Source organism: Peromyscus eremicus, chromosome 14 (assembly GCF_949786415.1).
Source record: "Peromyscus eremicus chromosome 14, PerEre_H2_v1, whole genome shotgun sequence".
Lineage (NCBI taxonomy): Eukaryota > Metazoa > Chordata > Mammalia > Rodentia > Cricetidae > Peromyscus > Peromyscus eremicus.
In genome coordinates this window covers 59,348,286-59,367,899 of record NC_081430.1, presented here as the reverse complement: position 1 = coordinate 59,367,899, position 19,614 = coordinate 59,348,286, and the positions used below count along the sequence as shown (strand labels likewise).

General features: G+C 42.3%; 1 protein-coding gene across 2 annotated transcripts in view; it reads right to left on the bottom strand.

Annotated features, from left to right (window-relative positions):
* The window catches only part of Traf3 (TNF receptor associated factor 3), a 111,162-nt gene that overhangs the window by 24,452 nt on the left and 67,096 nt on the right, over positions 1-19,614 (bottom strand). For both annotated transcript variants that reach the window (XM_059279287.1, XM_059279286.1), the window contains 2 exons: positions 19,431-19,542; positions 1,263-1,521 (listed from right to left, as the gene is read on the bottom strand). In XM_059279287.1, coding sequence (XP_059135270.1) covers positions 1,263-1,504 — 242 coding nt within the window. In that variant the 5' untranslated portion in view covers positions 1,505-1,521; positions 19,431-19,542. The remainder of the gene's footprint in view (positions 1-1,262; positions 1,522-19,430; positions 19,543-19,614) is intronic.

Here is a 19,614-nt window from a genome sequence, read left to right as displayed (position 1 = left end):
GCCATGGAAAATCTAACTTAAATAGCAATCCACAGGAGAACAAGAGCCAAACTTTAAAAAATGGTAATTTTTCAAAAGGAAGCTATTTTGTTCAATAACCCAGTCCCATTGGAAAGAACACACTGGTTTTCCGAGAGGGCCTTCTGGGAAGAGCACCCACAAGTACTGAGGGCCTTTGATGTTCTAGTCTTGGGCTACAGACAAGTTCTCTATGTGTAAAAACGCCAGCAGCACCTGCAAAAGGGGACTGCCCCGTCCCCAGGATAACCCAAGTTCAACTAGGGTCCTTTTACCCTCAGCAGGCAAAGCCGAGTGGGCTGTGTGGACCGAGTGAATGGACGCGGTGAGAGTGTGGGGTACACAGGAGATTGGCTACTGGGCCTGGCCTTGGTCTCAGGCACCAGGTCTGAGTGGCCAGTTGGGAAGAGGGTGGCCCTCTCAAGCTAATGTGCTGAGGGGCACTGAAGGTCTGATGATGCAGTATGTTCTGTAGCGACGAATGCCAAGCACAATGCCTGGTAAATACCCAACAGGATGTCGTTCTTCCTGGCCAATCCAACCTCTGTCCTCTAACTCCAGCCTGCCCTTGTGATTTTACCACAGCAACGCATAAGGCTCATGAGCATCTAGGGTCTTGAACAAGCTCTATATGTACCCCCTGGGTAAACATGCATACTTACACCTGTTTTGTCCTACATGTGACCCTGACCTTCCTCTACCGTGGCCCAGTGGCACCCTTCTAATTTTTTTAAAAAAAGATTTCATTTATTATGTACACAGTACAGTGTTCTGCCTGCATGTATGCCTGAGCACCAGATCTCATTACAGATGGCTGTGAGCCACCATGTGGTTGCTGGGAATTAAACTCAGGACCTCTGGAAGAGCAGCCAGTGCTGTTAACCTCTAAACCATCTCTCCAGCCCCCGCACCCTTCTACTTTAAAGACTTAGGACCACTTGGTATCACTATTATAAACATGAACTTCTTGAGCAGAATATAGCAACACAGATGGGGGACAGAGGCTTTGTGGACAGAGTGCTGACACCACTGAGGAGACTTCAGGGGAGAGGCCTGGGGGAGTAGGATGTGAGGCAGGCAGGGCCAGGTACAGAGGCCTCAGAAAACTCAGGCATGAGATCTGCCTGAGTTTCCCTGAAGGCCTCTGAAGCTGGACCTAAAAGCGTTCATGGTTTTGAGAGAAACAGGTGAAGGTGGGTACAGCCGCCCTGGCCAGGCAGCCTGAAGATGCAGGCAGCACCCACCTGAGCAGGGCAGCCATGCAGCTCTCACAAAACCGGTGCCCACACTCAGTCTGCTTGGGGTTGCACAGCACCAGGCGGCACTTCTCACACTTGTACTTGTCTTCCACCGTCTTCACAAACTTCTCCTTGTAGCCGCCTTGCTCAGGCACGAGCACTGAGCCTGCACTCCGATCAGGCTGCAGCTTGAGTGGTGGGTTGGGCTGCAGTGAGCCAGCAGCGTCCATCTTTTTGCTTGACTCCATCTTAGGAAAAAGAAATTCTGCCAGGAGAAAAGTAATGATAAGTGTACATCACCTCCTCATCTCTTGAAAAGGCCTAACAAACATGCCCAAGAAAAGTAAAAGTGCCCGAGGTTCACACTTCCGTATTTAAATAGTGACCAGAATCCTTCCCAGCCTTAGTCTGCCATGGCACAAGACATGACCATGTAACTTCCTTCTTTATGTTATCCAGATGGCATTGTTAACACTGCTATTCAAATACTTCCTGAGAAATAGACTTAGTAAATTGTATTTTCAAGATTCTTTAAAATACATATCATATTTTTCTGTGCCGAATCTTCATTCCAACGATTTGGCTGGAGCCTGAGCCATTGTTATTGTTAGGAATGTTTTGCTTTTAATTGTGTGTGTGTGTGTGTGTGTGTGTGTGTGTGTGTGTGTGTGTGTGTGAGAGAGAGAGAGAGAGAGAGAGAGAGAGAGAGAGAGAGAGAGAGAGAGAGAGAGAGAGAGAGAGGGAGAGAGAGAGAGAGAGAGAGAGAGAGAGAGAGAGAGAGAGAGGGAGAGAGAGAGAGATCTACACATGAAGACACACACATCAGCGCAGGCACCCTTGGAAGCAAAAGGCCTCAGATCCCATGGAGCTGGAGTTAGAAGTAGTTGTAAGCTATCAGACTTGGTTCCTCTGCAAGAACAGTAGACACTCTTAACCACTGAGCCACCCACCCCTCCAGCCCTAGCAACAGCCATTCTTGACCAATTTTATTTTCTGGTTAACTCCCTGACCATAACTCCCACCATACTGTGATAAAACCAAAGTGGGCCTGTGGCTAGTACGCTACCTCTTGTTCCAGCAGTAGTACTTACTCTAAATGAGGTGTTTCCAGACCACAAGAGCCATGTGTGAGTGTGCCTGCAGGATGTAGGGCCCTTGTTTCTGCCCTCTGCCCTCAAGTTTACCAAGCCTGGGTTGGCCTGAGTAAGCCCCCACATCACAGAGCCATGGTATTGTCACATGAAGCCTGTGAAGAGCAGAGAGTGGAAAGATCCAGGTAGGTATAAAGGTGCTCAGGTCAGGCCTGGCAGAGGGACATGGGACTGGATAGGTCACCTGAGCCCCTGCACAGGTTCATTTCTGACACCTGGCTACCAGTTTCTCTGCCTTCCACCTGCAAGTCCCATGATGGACAATGAGAGCACTCCCTAAATCAGCCACACAGATCCCAGAATAGGCAACTCTGTCAGCTGAGCCTTGAGGTCAAGTAAGCGAAACTAAGCAAGAACACAAAGCAGTTGACTAGGTTCCTGAGGAAACACTGGCTGTCATGGAAATTAGAGCCAGCATCACGAACACCGACTATCACCTTCAGCAGTCCAGCACAAACGAAATGAGTCCAGATGGTGGTAAAAAGGCTGGTTTCTCTTTCCTTCCTTTGTGGATATTCCACAATCAGTGTGAAGTTTTATAACAAGAAACTTTGAATGATGGACCGTTGCATCTATTAGTACATTGTGAAGTTCCTCAGAGAAGTTTTTTCGGAGTTTGTCACACTCCTCTCTGAGACCTTTCTGGCTGGCTCTAGCACACAGATATACTTTGTCTCAGCTCTGCTTGCAAAGCCCCATGAACCCTGTCCCGTGTACCTCAGCAGGGAAGCAGGTCAGAGACTGCAGAAAGAAGCCTGTGCTGGCCTCCAAAATACAAAATTTATTTTCCTGTCCCACTCCCAGTCCTTCCCCACACCATGCCATGTATCTGCTAAGTAAACAGGTTCTTTCAAAAGTTACCAGTTCCCTTAAAAAATGCATTGTGTTCTTGCCCAATTTATTTTTGCTACTTAAAAAACTATAGGTTTGGAGCCGGGTGGTAGTGGCGCATGCCTTTAATTCCAGCACTCGGGAGGCAGAGGCAGGTGGATCTTTTTGAGTTTGAGGCCAGCCTGGTCTACAGAGTGAGATCCAGGAAAGGCGCAAAGGTACACAGAGAAACACTGTCTCGAAAAACCAAAACCAAAACCAAACAAAAAACTACAGGTTTGAATGGGCATGTATATAATTCAGTTGGTGGAGAGTTGGACTGGATTTGATCCCAAGTATCCAATAAAATGTGTCATGCACCTGTAATCCTAGCATTAAGGAAGCAAAGAATGGATGATCAGTAGTTCAGGGTCACCCTCTGCTCCACAGTGAGTTTGAGGCTAGTTTGGGATCCATGAGAACCATCTCAAAAACAAAAAACAAAAAAACAAAACTCTCTAAACCCATAGGACAGATCTTGTCAACTCAACAATATCTGGAGCATCTACCCCCAGGACTCCCCTTACTTCTAATGTTAGTGTGAGACTCAGAGCTATGAACTAGGACTGGGAACCCCCACATATCAGAGGCACAGAGCAGATACAAGTGCTCAGGAGAAGGCTGGGGCAGAGCCAAGTCCTCCTCTTCCCCTAAGCCCTGCTCATGTACTGTTTTCTGCTACTCTTTCTGAGGTGCAAGGAACAAATGTTTCATTGCTAGGGATGCACAAAAATGGCTGTCGGCAGCCACACCTGGGTAAGCTTTAATAAGTAAGAATGTTGCTGTGGCCTTGTATGAAACCTATAGATGTGTAAAAGTAAGTTTTCAAGATGACTTCAAGGGGTCAGTGACTCTGCTTACAGTCTGACATTGAGAAGCTTGCTCACTAGAATGACAGCTTACCTTTCTAAGCTATGTGAGAAGGTGCCTGGACTGAAGATCTGCAGGGAGCTCACTGGCTTGCCCATCACCAACAATTCTGTGCCTCTGGGGATGCTCCAGTATCTCTGCATACCCCAACCTCACTGTGTCCCCTTCCTCTAAAGGAGCTCCAAGCAATCCTGTATGCTTTGTTCCATGGCACTTCCCACTGAAGAGCAGTAGACTTGGATAAGGTCTGGGATTTGGATCTCTTCAGCTGACTTATAAGCCCCAGGTGCTGAGAGCAGCGCCTGATAGGTAGTGAATGCTCAGTATGCACTTGCTGAGTTACTAGACAGGCAAAGTCTGAAACACTCATCTCAAATGATTTCTGTGCAAGCTAATTCCAGGAGCAGAGAACTTTAAAATACTGATCTAATTCTGTGCAATGTAAAAACCAAGAAGGATTTCTTTCAGCTACTCACAGCTTCAGTGTGGTGCTCTGCTCTATAGTACTTGGGAGATCGAGGGAAGCTGTGTTCAGTAGGATCTCATGACGAGAAATGAGGGTAACTAAATTCCTATTTCTAAGTGTCTTAGTTGGGGTTTCTATTGCTGTGAAGAGACACCATGACTACAGCAACTCTTATAGAAGAAAGCATTTAATTGGGGCTGGCTTACAGTTCAGAAGTTTAGTACATTATCAGCATGGTAGGAAGCTTAGCGGCACACAGGCAGACACTGTGCTGGAGAGGTAGCCGAGAGTTCTACATCTGGATCCAAAGGCAGCAGCAGGGCTTGCGCATTTGAAACCCCAAAGCTCACCCCAGTGACATACTTCCTCCAACAAGGCCACACCTCCTACTGCCACTCCCTAAGCATTCAAATAGTTTTGTTTATAAGGGCCATTTTTATTTAAAGCACCACATTGAGGGACCAAGATAATGATGAATAATCTTTCTTCTTCTGTGGAATGCTATGCTCCACAGAAACAAGTAAAGACTACAACTGCAGGTCTTTGTTTTTGTAGAATGCCAAAGAAAAACAAACAAATTAAAAAAAAATGCTATCCCAAGCTTATCAATTAGAGCCTTGCAACACTCTGCTGCAAAAGGTACAGAATACCTGGAGGCAGGTCTGTTGGGACTCACCTTACCGCCTGCTCCCAAACACACACACCCAGGGCCACCATAGGCCTCTGAAAACCTGTCTATACCCATTACACAGCCATTCTTGAGCTCAGTGGTTGTGAAGGAAGCAGCTTCAGAAAACAGAAATCACAGGATGGGTACAGCAGGTCTGTGTACTGCACACTTACCAGCCATGACAGCCTGAAAAAAACTACCTGAGGAGCCCAGACACAGTGGGGACCAGTGCTGCAGGAGCCAGGAAAGAAGAATGTGGCAGAGGCACTGCCAGGGGGTGTGGGGCTTCTTGGTGGGAAGGTAAGAATATTTTGGAATTAGAGTGCTGTTAGCTATACCACCCTAACAGTAGACTAAAGCCACTGGGCTTGTACTTTAATGGGAGTGAATTTTGCATTTAAACATAAAATCTTGATGTAAACTAATATAAAATAATTTACTCAAAATAATACAATTTAAATTTGATTAGTTTGTGATACATAATAGATAGAGCAGGTCACATTGACCTTAATGCTGAAGCTGTACGGTGCTGCAAGCTGTGGACTGTGCTTGCCATGAAGGACAAGACTCTCATTTTTATTGTAATAATTAAGACATGAACAATCCCAGATTCCCTGAGGCAATTACCCAGCAGACAATTTCTTCCCATGCTTAGAGTAAAGAATGCAGCAACCCAACCAATGCACAAGCAGGCCAACAGCCACTCCTCCCTCCACAAGCTGGGCCAAACATCTGAACTAAGCTAAGTTTTCATTTGCTTCCAATAATTTATCCTAAAGAATTCTCTGATCAGCATGTGAAAGCCTGAATTATTATTATTTGTTATTCTAGGATACTTTTTATTGAGGTATCTTTCACTCATGCTGTTATCTTCTGAGTTTTATTATACAGCTTAATACTGACAGTTAAATTTTTTTTTTTTTAATCTGTAAATAGTGTGAACAAGTTTCTCCATAGGGACACGGAGAAAGATGATATGCCACAGGAATTTTTCTTTTTCTCTCCCTTCCTTCCTTCCTTCCTTCCTTCCTTTATTTTTTGAGACAGGATTTCTCTTGTGTAGCCCTGGCTGTCCTGGAACTTTCTCTGTGGACAAGGCTAGCCTTGAACTCACAGAGTTTCACCTGCCTCTGCTTCCTAAGTGCTGGGATTGAACGCATGGTGGTACACTACTGCTGGCACATGGTTTCTTTAAATTACATTAATTTATAGGGGGGAAGCTGAAGGGATAGTGAGTGTATGCTATGGTATACGTATCAGAAAACAATTTGCCAAGAGTCAGTTCTCTCCTTCCATCATATAAGTCTTAGGAATCAAACTTCAGTCAGTAAGTTTGGCAGCAAGAGCCCTTACCCATTGAGCCATCTCACTGGCTTCCATGTAGTGCTGTGTGTGTGTGTGTGTGTGTGTGTGTGTGTGTGTGTGTGTGTGTGTCACTGGGATTAAAGGCATGTGTTATCATGCCTGGCCCATGTCTTTTTTAATTGCAAAGCTAACAAAATGTCTAGCTGCATTTCTTAAAACACATACACAAACCAGGTATAGTAACTGAGCTTCTACAGGCAATATATTTAAGCCAAAAGACTTAAAAAAGACCAGCTGGGCCTTGGTGGCACATGCCTTTAATCCTAGCACACAGGAGGCAGATCTCTGTGAGTTCGAGGCCAGCCTGGTCTACAGACCGAGTTCCAGGAAAGACTCTAAAGCCATACAGAGAAACCCTGTCTCAAAAACAACAACAAAAAGATTTAAAAAGATCATGCTCTCTAGCTCAATTAGGGGAGTCTGGTTTCCTACAGAACACTCAGTATCAACAGCATGCTACACTCTCAGAGGCTGGATGATACCCTAATAATCCTGCTCAGAATATTTATTCCAATACCTTTCCCAGTTTCCAATTCACAAATAAAGATAACTGTTTACTCTGCTTCAGAAAGCCTCTTCCAAGTTGTTTTGTTCACAATGGCAATGTGAACTGTGCACTTCAAAAGTGCACTGAAGATAACTGGACCACAGACTATAGAAGCTCCTTCCTAAGAACTTCGGAAGGAGCATGGGATGCAGTGCAGTGCTAGAATGCATGGAAGCATGGGCAAGGCCCTAGGACTGATCCTCGGTGCTTTTTACATGTAAATTAATAAGATAATTTTAAAGTTCATGTGGACATGTAAGAGCAGACAAATTTTGAAAAAGAGTAACACTCAACTCAGCTCAGCAATGAGGACTCTGGCAATAGGGTAAGAGCTGCAGAGCTGAGCTGATGGTTGGTCACTGGCTAGTAGCTGCTTGGACACTTGTGGCGTCTTTGTGGTTCCCTCCAAGTGGTCAACCCTATTGAAGGCAATGCTTTGGGGACAATAAGTGGTAGGTTCTAAGACCTCTCTGGTGGGATCTTTTCTTTGCTTAGAAATAATGGACTAGAGGTTGGGGATTTAGCTCAGTGGTAGAGCGCTTGCCTAGCAAGCGCAAGGCCCTGGGTTCGGTCCTCAGCCCTGAAAAAAAAAGAAATAATGGACTAAGTGACACTAGACACATATTCTGATCATGTGCAAAATACACAGACCCATGAAGTGAAACTTCAAAGTTTGAGTACTGCTCCTTTCTTGTATCCTGCCCCCCTTCAAATGCAAACTTCACCTGAACTTTCTGTTCTTAAGTCTCTTACTAGCATTCATATTTAAAAATTTTTGTTTTACGTGTATGGATATTTTGCCTACATGTATATCTATGCATGTCTGGTGCTCAGGAGACCAGAAGAAAGTGTTGGATTTCCTGCAACTAGAATTCTAGACAGTTGTGAACTACCACATGAGTGCTGGGAAATGAAGCCAAGGTCTCTGCAAGAGCAGCCATCTCTTCAGATCCCTTGCTTGTTTTATTGAGACACAGAGTCACAAAGTCTAGGTTGGCCTCAAACTTAATATGCAACCTAGGATGACCTTGATGGGTCAAATGTATTGGGCCAGAAGGACAGATAGAAAAATTAAAACCATATGTGGCTAACATAACAATAAATTTTTGGGGAAGTGATTTATTACAACAATGAAAAACAGATTAACATTCCTCTGATCTCAGAAACAAACTGTAAAGTAGAAAATGCCTCTGAGAGAAATATTAGGAGGTATTCTTAAAAGTGGTTCTTTTAAGAATGTTCAGGTTGTACATAAGCAGGGCACAGCAGCTGGTGATCTTTCAAAGGTACCAACAGCCCTACCTTTATAATAGTTAACTGACAAACCCATCTGGGTGCAACAATGGCCTTTAACATCAGAAAACTTACAGGACTGATAACAGCTGGTACAGGAGCAGCCAAATGTTGAACATATTGAAGGATCGACCAGTCCTTGGAATTCTCCTGTATTTTTCACTACAAAGAATTCTGGAAAATGGAGAATGTTAACAGATTTGGAGCTCTAAGTAAGAAAATTCAGCCAATGGGCTCTTTACAGGCTGGAATTCCCTTGCCGTATCTATTAGCTAAAGGCTGGCCTATTATAGTGATTGATTTAAAAGACTGTTTTCTTACTATATCTTTACAAGAACAGGATAGAGAAAATTTGCCTTCATGGTGCCAACTTATAGCAATTCTCAGCCTGTTAAAAGGTATCAGTGGAAAGTTCTCCACAAGGAATGTTAAACAGCCCCACCTTGTGTCAATATTTTTTTTTTTTTTTTTTTTTTTTTTGGTTTTTCGAGACAGGGTCTCTCTGTGTAGCTTTGCGCCTTTCCTGGAACTCACTTGGTAGCCCAGGCTGGCCTCGAACTCACAGAGATCCACCTGGCTCTGCCTCCCGAGTGCTGGGATTAAAGGCGTGCGCCACCACCGCCCGGCTTGTGTCAATATTTTATACAAGAGCCATCAGAAATAATTCATAAAGTTTCCTCAATCTATAATTTACCATTATATGGATGATATCTTACTAGCTGATTCAAATGCAGATACCATAGGAAAAAATGTTTGAAGAAGTAAAGAAAATATTGCCTTGTTGGAGATTACAAATTGCTCCTGAAAAAACACGAGAGGAGATTCTATTAAATACCTAGGATATAAGATAAGTTTACAAAATATTCAACCACAAAAGATACAAATCAGGAGAGATCAACTGCAAACTCTTAATGATTTTCAAAATTTTCTGGGAGATATTAACTGGCTAACAGCCCACAACTGGATTAACAACTCAAGAACTAAGTAATTTATTTGAAACCTTACAAGGTGATAAAAACTTAAGTAGTCCAAGAAAACTACCAGCTGAGGCTGAGAGAGAATTGACTTTGGTTAAAAAAAAAGTGTGTGTGTATATACATATATACACATATACATACACACACACATACACACACACATATGAGATACACATGTGGATCACCTGGATCCAGAGCTTGACTGTATCCTAGGCATTCTACCTTCTACTCATTCTCCTAGAGGAATTCTCATGTAGAAAGAAGATAATACTTTAGAACAGATATTTTTGCCACACAAACAATGTAAATAATTAAAGATCTATGTAATGTAAAAAAGGTTTCTAAATTGATTCTGAAAGGAAAGTTGAGATGTGTCAATTAACAGGAATGGGCCCAACAGAAACTGTAGTACCTTTTACTATCGCTGAAATGTTCTCATTATGGGCAGAAAATGAACACTGGAAAAGAGTTTATAATAATTTTTTTGGAGCGATTAACAACAGATACCCCCCAAACAAGATTAACAACAGATATTCCCAAAACAAGAGACTTCAATTTATAAAAAAAACCAACTGGGTCCTCCTCACATTGTGTGGGGAACATCAATATCTGGAGCCCCTACATTCTATATTGATGCAAATAAATCAGGAAAGGCAGGTTATAAATCAGTAAGTTTAAGTAAAGTGGCTCAAAGCCCTTATGGGGATTCTGTCAAACATTGAAATTATATGCTATTCTCATGGTGTTATTAGATTTTCCAGAACTTCTCAATATAGTTACTGACTCTCAATAGGCAGAATGAATTGTTTTACACACTGAAACCACTGAACTTATTCATGATGATTCAGAATTAACTTTGTTATTTATTCAATTGTAGGAAATAGTCAGAAATAGAAACCATCCCTTATATATAACACATATTGGATCCCATATAGGCCTACCAGGCTTTTTAGCACAAGGTAATGATGAAATTGATCAGCTATTGGTAGGAATTGTGCCAGAAGCCTCAAAATTTTGTAAGACACACCATGTTAATAGCAAAGGTTTAAAAACAGATTTTTCTATCACTTGGCAACAAGCCAAGAAAATTATAAGAAAATTTGGTTATACTTGTGCCCTATATAACCAAACTCCACTAACTGCAGGAATTAATTATAAGTGTATTCAAAGAAATGAAATCTGGCAAATAGATATGTTTCACTTTGCAAAATTTGGAAAATTAAAGTATGTGCACCATACCATACATACATATTCAGGATTTCAATGGGCAACTGCTTTGAGTTCTGAAAAGGCTGATTCTGTAATCACATACTTATTAAAGGTTATGGCCATTATGAAATACCTGTACAAATTAAGACGGACAATGCTCCAACATATGTCTCTAATAAAATGAAACAGTTCTTTACATATTACAACATAAAGCATATTACAGGTATACCACACAGTCTTACAGGACAAACAGTTATAGAAAGATCTAATTGCTTTAGATCTTTAAAATATATGGTTAATAAACAGAGAGGGGTAATAAAGACCCCTAAAGATAGATTGCACAATGTTTTATTAACTTTAACTTTTTAAAATGCTAATGAAAAAGGAACAACAGCTGCAGAGAGACATTGGATAATAGGAAAAAAATGTTGAACTAAATCAGCCAATATATTTCAAAGATGTGTTGACCTCAGAATGGAAACCAGGATATGTGTTATGTTGGGGAGGAGGTTTTGCTTTTGTTTCCATAGGAGAAGAAAAGATATAGATACCATCAACATTGCTAGAGATTTGAACATGAGAGACCTCTTGATTAGGAGAGGTGATGGTTCATCAAACAGCTTGGTCATTCAACCTGGCAAAAAGGAAAATTCCTCCAAATTAAGGTTGGGGTAGGGTTTTGTTTTTGTCTTTCCAGGAGAATAAAAATATCCAACTAAGAAATCTGAAGACCTTTGGATAAATGAAGCATCTGAAGAAGGGAGAATCATCTAGAAAAACTGTCCCAAGAAGAGGAAGAAGTAAATTGGCCTAATAGTATAGCACACTTTGCTGTGGAATGGTCTTTCTGTATGCTGTGAATATGCATTGTTACTATTGGTTAATAAAGAAGCTGTTTTGGGCTATGGTAAAGAAAGATAAGAGGCAGGCGGAAAATCCAAGAGACAAGGAGAAGGGGGTGAAGTCAGAGAGATGCCAGCCCACCACCCAAGGAGCAACATGCCAGCAGACTGGTAATGCCATGACCACATGGCAAAATATAGATTAATAGAAATGGGTTAATTTAAGATGTAATAGCTAGCTAGTAATAAGCCTGAGCCATAGACGAAACAGTCTGTAATTAATATTAAGCCTCTTATAAGCGGTTACGTGTCCACAGAACTGAGTGGGACAGAGAAAGGCTTCTGGTTACAAATGGTGCCCAATGTGGGGCACGAACCCATGACCTGAGATTAAGAGTCTCATGTTCTATCTGAGCTAGCCACGGGACTGGGTGCGACAGAGAAAGGCTTCTGGTTACAACACTTCCAACAGAATAAAAATTGGTAAATCTTTCAAAATGTTTGTTTCTGCTGTTCTCAACCGACATGTGAGGCAAATGGTCTTTATGTAGTCCTAACTCAATTAAAAACTTAAGTTGGCTTTGAAGCTGAAGTGCAGTTCTCTCCTTCTCTAAACCCAACCATGTTTGTTAAAGAAAACCCAAATACTCTGTCTCATGTCAGAAGAGCCAGCTGGCATGGGACAGAAGAAAAATAAAATCTAGGGACTATTACATTGTCACTAATTTCATATCCCTCAAATTTATTTTGACTCTTTAAAACTTTTCTTAAGGCATAAATATTACCTCAAAATTTATAAGATCAATATACATACGTATTTATCAATATATTTATTTAAATATTCTGTTGTGATATTAATGGTCATACTGAGTACTAACTAATGCTTTTTTTGTTTTAAGTTTTGTTTTTTTCAAGACAGGATTTCTATGTGTAGTTTTCATGCCTGTCCTGGATCTCGTTCTGTAGACCAGGCTGGCCTCAAACTCACAGAGATCTGCCTGGCTCTGCCTCCAAGTGCTTTTAAAGGTGTACGCCACCACTACCCAGCTGAGTACTAATTCTAACCTTAGACTTCCTGTAGCTTCCTGTATGTGATTTCAGGCCTGAGTCTAAAGTGGGTATTTAGGAATTAAGCCTGTGTATCCTGGGTGTATTTAATATTTAATAATAAATATGGTTCTTTAACCTCTCTGAGATCTGCTGCATATTAAAATGTTAAGTTTTCTGAAGTGAACGATGAGTATTCCTAACAGTGACCTCTGAAGTCTCCAAAAGATGATGGGGTCCCACAACAACAATTCTACCTGGATTGTAGTATTGCCAATAAGGTGACAAACACCATCCAAAGATCAGCTTTGGACTACCAACTGCTCAGGACAACTTCAAGACAGTTAAGATGGTCAGCCTCTTAGACTACTCCAGCCAGGACTTCTGATAGCCTTGCACTGTCCTGTCACACTAGACTGGACAACAGCTGGATTCCCCAGAACTTGACCATTATCTCTATTTTCTCAGGGTCCCCTAAAGATGCTAGCACCCCATCTCAACAGAAAACAGTCTAGAAAACATGATTCCCACATTCCCAAGAGGTGGGTAGATGGTTTTTGGTCCTTCAGTGTGGGATGACTCATCCCTAACAGGCTTGAGGGCCAGCCAGCCCAAATCAGTAAATTAGACACTTTCTGAAAGCCAACCTGGTTCTGCCTAAGGGCCCTAGCAACAGCAGCTGAGACATGACCTGAACCAATGAGAGGCAGACATGTCACACCAGCAGATGCATATTCATTAGACCTTCCCCTGGTGAGGGGTGGAGGGTATATAAAGCTGCCTCTTCCTGAATAAACTGAACTTGTTGTTTCAACATTCTCCCAGAGTCTGTGTCATTGATTCTGTGCCTACTTGGCCCCCTCCCCCAAAGGGAACAATAATACAGGACCTTGCCACACTTCAGCGAATTATAAATGTTTGTTATTGTTTAGGGGGGTTGGCTGAAAATTGTTATTAGTCTTGGTCAAGAAAAAACTATTCAAAGGAGATTAGATTCAGGAATCTCTTTTTGAAAAGAAAAAGGGGGAGATATAGGAATAATAGGAAAAAAGGGTAGATTATTGAATCTACTTTAATCCAAAAAAGCAACTATTAATCTCAAAAAATTTTACAATGGAATGGAGTTTACTTTCTTTGTGGCAAAAGCTGGCCATCTGGTCAAGAAATTGCCCTTTCCTCGACTGCTGACAGTAAGTACGCTGTTCGAACTGGACAAGCAGGACACAAAGAAATGCGACTGCTGAACTTTGCCAAGACAAGGTAGGGCAGTCCTTCAACATTTCCTGCTTCTCAGAAATATCTGTCAGATATTCTAGGCCTATAGGCAGAAGTTGGATGTCCCAATATCTCTGAGGAACACAGGGTGACGGACCAAGCAGCCAACTGTTTCTGTCATTTCTTACAATTTGAAATACAAAGTTGCTTGCTCTGTATTTCCTGTTTACTCAGGTAACATTATATCCTTCTCAGGTCTTTGATGGGGTTAAAGACTAGGTACTTACAGTTACAGTTCTCCTTAATCAACAGTGGTGGTATGTTGTGGTCGCTTGCAGTTCTCTTGGATTTATATCCTTAATATTTATCCCCAAGTTTTATTTTTCAATAAATGATAAAAATTGGCAAAAAAAAAAACAACCCTGTCTCGAAAACTCCCCCCCAACAACAACAACAAAAAAGGATTCCTAAAGTTAGACAGCTACATCTATCCTGATGGCTCAGGAGTCCCCCAAGTCCCACCTGTAAGCCATGCACTATCATCAGAAAAAAATAGCAAAATCAATCTTTAAAACCTCTCCAAATAGAAGACCATAGAAACTTTTGATTAGATTTCACAATTAGAAATACTTTAATTTCACTTATTTTTGCATGGCTATAAACATTGTATACCTCTGTCCTAAAATCTAGATTTAGCAATTATAAGCTAATGAAATTCTATATTTATAACTGCATTGAAGAAGAAAATTTATGCTGGGTCAGTCAAATGCATTAAAGACGGTGTTTGAAGCAACTTTTTAGGGTTTGGTCAACTAATGTTTAACAGCCTGAGCTGGAAAAGCAACATGGAGTTTCCAATGCCCAGAAATTGAACACATACAAATCTGGGTAACATGGCAGGTCACCCACACAATGGAAACCTGAGGCTATTGCCAACACCTCTGCTTCCATCCTCCTGGAAATAAAGTGGGAAAAGAATGTTTGCTTCCAACACATGAAGAGCTAGCTTTTGCTGAATGGAAATGATGGCACCCCTAGGGAAGGGGTTACAGTGAAGGGAACTGCATGGCTAGAACATGGCATTTACTACTCATATACAATGAGACCCTGAAACAGCAGCCCTGGAACCCACATCCTGGCACTGCTATATTGTAGAACTCTGTGCTGTCCTTCAAGCAGACTTAGTGCTCTATTCTTCACTATCTGCTATATTTTCAGGTGGACATGTATTGTATCTGAAGGCCTTATTTTACCCACCATAAGATATCTCTAGTCTTCTGAGGACATAGCTGTACAGTTTCCAGTCAGATGCTGTGGATGCTTCGCTTACATGTGTGATGCAGCAGAATGGATGGTGACTTCACACTTGTAACTTCAGCATTAAGGTCTCTACTGTGATTTCGCCATATTTTAATTTTGGAGCTTAGAAACTGGAAACAAAAGCACATCTGCTGACAAAAGTGTTCCAAAAAACTGGAAAGCCCGGGGAAAACCGAAAAAGGGAAGCATCAAATAAACAAAGAAAATGGCTCCTGCCAGCAAGAAAGGATGAAACAGCATTCATGCAGAGAACAAGCTTAAATCAAGTCCAGCAGGGAATTGGTACCATCCAGTGAGGCCAATGATGAAGAGGAGGGGAGGGGTGGTAAGCAGGCAGGTGTGCTCTGACAATAAAGATACCTTCTGGAAACCTGCTTTGGCACAGCAGCCCCTTCATGATTCCTGATGCCAGATGCTACACAGTGGCAGAAGGCCCACAGCCTCTCCTGTACAGCACAGGCGTGAAGAGCGTGCAAACAAGCGAGCAGAGCATCCACACCATGTTTTACTATCTGTGCCTGTTCTGTTACTGATCTGACCAAGGCAACTTCAGGAAGGGAGGGAGGGAGGGAGGGAGGGAGGGAAGGTTCATTTTAGCTCACAGTCTGAAGGTGCAGCTCTACACGGTGGGGAGAGGAGGTGTGGCAACAAGAGCCTGAGGCAGCTGCAGTCAGGCAGCAGAGATGGATGCTGGTGCTCAGCCCACTTTCTCCTTCTTTTAATTTAGTCTACTGCCTCAGCCCATGAAGTAATGCAGTCTGTATACATGGTGGTCTTCTAGTAAATCTTTCTGGAAATATGTTCATAAACACATCCAGAGGTGTGTTTCTATGGTGATTCTAAATTCAGTCAACCTAACAAGATTAATTATCTTATTAAAAGTCCTGGTTCAAAGAGAGAATGAGACAGACCAACATACCCAAACTGACAGGAGCAAAACCCTAAATTATAGATAATAGCTTACAACTATAAGAAAATAGCAGCCACTTGTAGCTCTACATTACCACTTGGTTCATACAATTTAGGATATTTATTAATTAAGATTTACTTATTTTTATTTTTTATGTATGAGTGTTTTATCTCACCTAGGTGTTCCACATGCATGGTACTCAGGGAAGCAAGAAGATGGCATTGGACCCCCTGGAACTGGAGCTACAGGTGATTGTCAACTGAATGTCGGTGCTGGGAACTAAAACCAGGACTTCTCTAAAAGCAGTAAGTGTTCTTAGCTGCTGAACCATCTCTGCAGTCCCACAACTGAGGAGTTTTAAAGCACCTCTTAGATGCAGACCTGTAGCTCTCCTGGCCCATAGCTGGAGTCCTGCCATCTGGACAGAAAGGAAGCAGCAGGAGCCAGAGCTCAAGGCACTCTGCAGGTTACCAGGAGCAGGCAGCCCCTCTTCAGGGGAGGTTCTGCCTCTCCATCAGAAAGGGGGTGGGGGGAGGGGCTGTAATTCCCTTTCCTAGAGTATTACCTTTACAGGAAAATGGAGTCAAAGAGCAAGACACACTGCTACATTAAGGAGGGGCTTACACTATGTAAAACTTGAGAATAAAATGTGGTATTCAAGTCAGCAGCTTTCGTCTCTACTTCCATTCCCCGTCACACTCCCCCTTTTCTGCTGGATTGAAACTCTGCTCCAGTTCTAATCCAAATCCTCCCCTCTTCACTGAACACTTGACACTGAGTTGCCTAAGTAGGGCATGGGGCCCTAAGAAAGAAGACCCCTCTTCCTCTCCATCTCTGAAAACACATGAGAAACTTTATCAACCTATTTTTTGTCACTGTGAAGAAGGATTGGGAATAGAAGCTAGGATTTTTGAGAAGTATTTAATTGTGACTTAGAATCATGAAAATGTTTTGTAAAGTCACAATACAAATGAAATGAAAAAGAACCTCTTCCCTTAAAAAATAGTGAAGTGCATTTAACCATGTAACCAGTTGATGGTACTGCAAGGGAATGGCTTATCTTAGTCAGGTTTTCTGTTGCTGTGACAAACACCACAATCAAGGCAACCAACAGAAGAAAGAGTTCATGTGGGCTCACAGTTCCAGAGGGTGAGTCCATGACAGGAAGCCTGGCAATGGGCAGGCAGGCATGGCACTGGAAACCTCAAAGCCTATCCTCAGTGATACACCTCTTCCAACGAGGCCACACCTCCTAGTCCTTCCCAAACAGCTCCACCAACTGGGGACCAAGCATTCAAATACATGAGCCCATGGGGGCCATTTTCATTCAAATAACCACATAACTCAAGTGACTTAAAAAGACAGCTGTTTGGCAGTCCAATGACACAAAGAACTACAGGAAATATAAAGCTGTGTTGGTAGTATAATGTTGGTGATATGTTGCTAGTACTGTTATTTAAACCAAGCACATACTTTTACAGGTTAAAACAACTGAATGAATATGGTAAGTATGTTAGGAACCAAGATTTTCAGCATGAGAGGGGGAAAAAAGATAAATATAAAATCAAAGAAGTAAAACTCAAATACTCCTAAATCGCATGTGAAGACTGAACACATCATGGTCTCCAGGACCAGAGATGATTAGCAGCTCCACAGCAGGAGCATTCATGCTGGTAAGCTCCCACATTGTGAGTGCCCTTATTGGCAAGAGTCCTAGGGCCTCAAGATCCCACTTCCCACAAAGGAAACCAGAGCTGCTGAGAAAAGCAGGCAGTTGTAGGTGGCAGCAAAGAAGGCTCCAGGTAAGCAGATAACACCTACAGAGACCAGAAAGCAAGCAGGGCAAGCTTTGGTGCAGGTCAAACACTGTGGCTAGAACCAGGAGGCTCTGCTGGCCAGAAATGGCATCTGACCATCTCTAAGAATACCTGAAAATATGATTCAATTCACAAGTAACAACTGGTTACATGCCAAGTGATAGTAGAACCATATAGCTGAGAACTTATAGAACTTATAGAAATAAAGACTCAGGCATGTATTTATCCTATATCCTATTTGAACTGTCCCTTAGGGCAAGCAAACACCCAATGGGGAAACTACTGACACAATAGTATAGAAACATTTCAGTTATTCAAGGAAGAATACATGACAAAGCTAGAACAGAAGCATTCTGCAGGCTCTAGTGACTGAGCAGGAGCAGGAGCAGGAGCAGACCCTGTGCCTCCCAACAAGAACACACTAGCACTAAGTGCCTATAAGGAGGGCGGATGGAGCCAGGGAGCCAGCCTCTGCACATACCCACCTGTCACATGTTCAGTGCTAATGGCCAAAGCAGGGAAAGCTCTGGTCACAGGACAACCAGCCTGGAATTTACAGCACAAAAAAATCCCGGGGAACTGGGTGGAAAAGATTATAATGAATAAGACTCACTGGCTACTAGCCCCACTTCACAAACTGAAAGAACTGTTAACTATGGGGAGGGGAGCAGCACTGTGATGATACTGCGATTAGAAATGAAACTTAAGTGACAGTTTTCTGGCTACTTTTCAACTGATCAAAAGTAGCCAAGTATTAACTCTCGCTTTGCAATATTTCAAACCCTTTTGGTATTTATCTTAATATTGTAACATATTACAGGTTCTTAATTCCAAGTATAAAATGTCACTCAATCACACCATACCTAGGAGCAGTCACGTCCTTTCCTTTTGTATTTCTTTTTTTCAATCACAAATTAGAGATTAAAACAGTGTTATTTTTTCCCCTTTCAAGTCTCTATTGAAAGATGGTTAAGAAGGTAAAGGCACAGTTCATGTAACACTGGCCAGAAGGCTGTTAAGGAGGCATGCTTGTGGGTGGGATGCAGGGGTAAGAGCTTCCAGAGTGGGCCTGGCAAGGCAGCAAGGCCGCTACTCTTGTTTTTCAAAGTTATGAAATCATTCTTTAGCCCCAGAGGCCCTGTCCACTGTGGTCACAGTTTAGTGCTAGTTTTAAAAGACTGGAAGAGGGCTGAAGAGATGGTTCAGCAGTCAGGAGATGTAGTGCTTTTAAAAAGGTCCTGAGTTTGGATCCCAGGACCCTTATCAGGTAGCTCACAAGTGCCTGTACTTCCAGCTCCAGGGTATTTTTACACCCTCCTTCTGGATTTCACAGATATCCTGCACTCTGATGCACAAACCACAAAACATACACACATACAATAAATGTTAAAAAGGAAAAGAAAAAAAGCTGAAAGATACAGTCAGACACAAACCAAAACCCAGGGGCATATCTGCAGATCCTTAACAACTGCCTAAGAAGGAAACTGCTATGGCTAAAAGCCAGTAACTTCAGCATGTTTTGGAACTAGATTATTTTTATGCAAAGAAAAAAGATAATAGCTTAAGAAAGAAGCCTGCCCATATTAAAAATTCCTAACAGCATACCTGTGTCATATGCTGTAAGGAGGTTTCAGGGAGGCTCAGGAGTGAGGGAGAAGCTTCCACAAAGATGTCGAGCAGTGCCAGCCTTATCCTTCAAGTAATGGGGATCTTGTACCTGGGAATCAAGAGGAAGGCCTGGTCAGCTTTCATCTGGAAAATGTCAAAAGCTCTAAATAACAGAATTTCA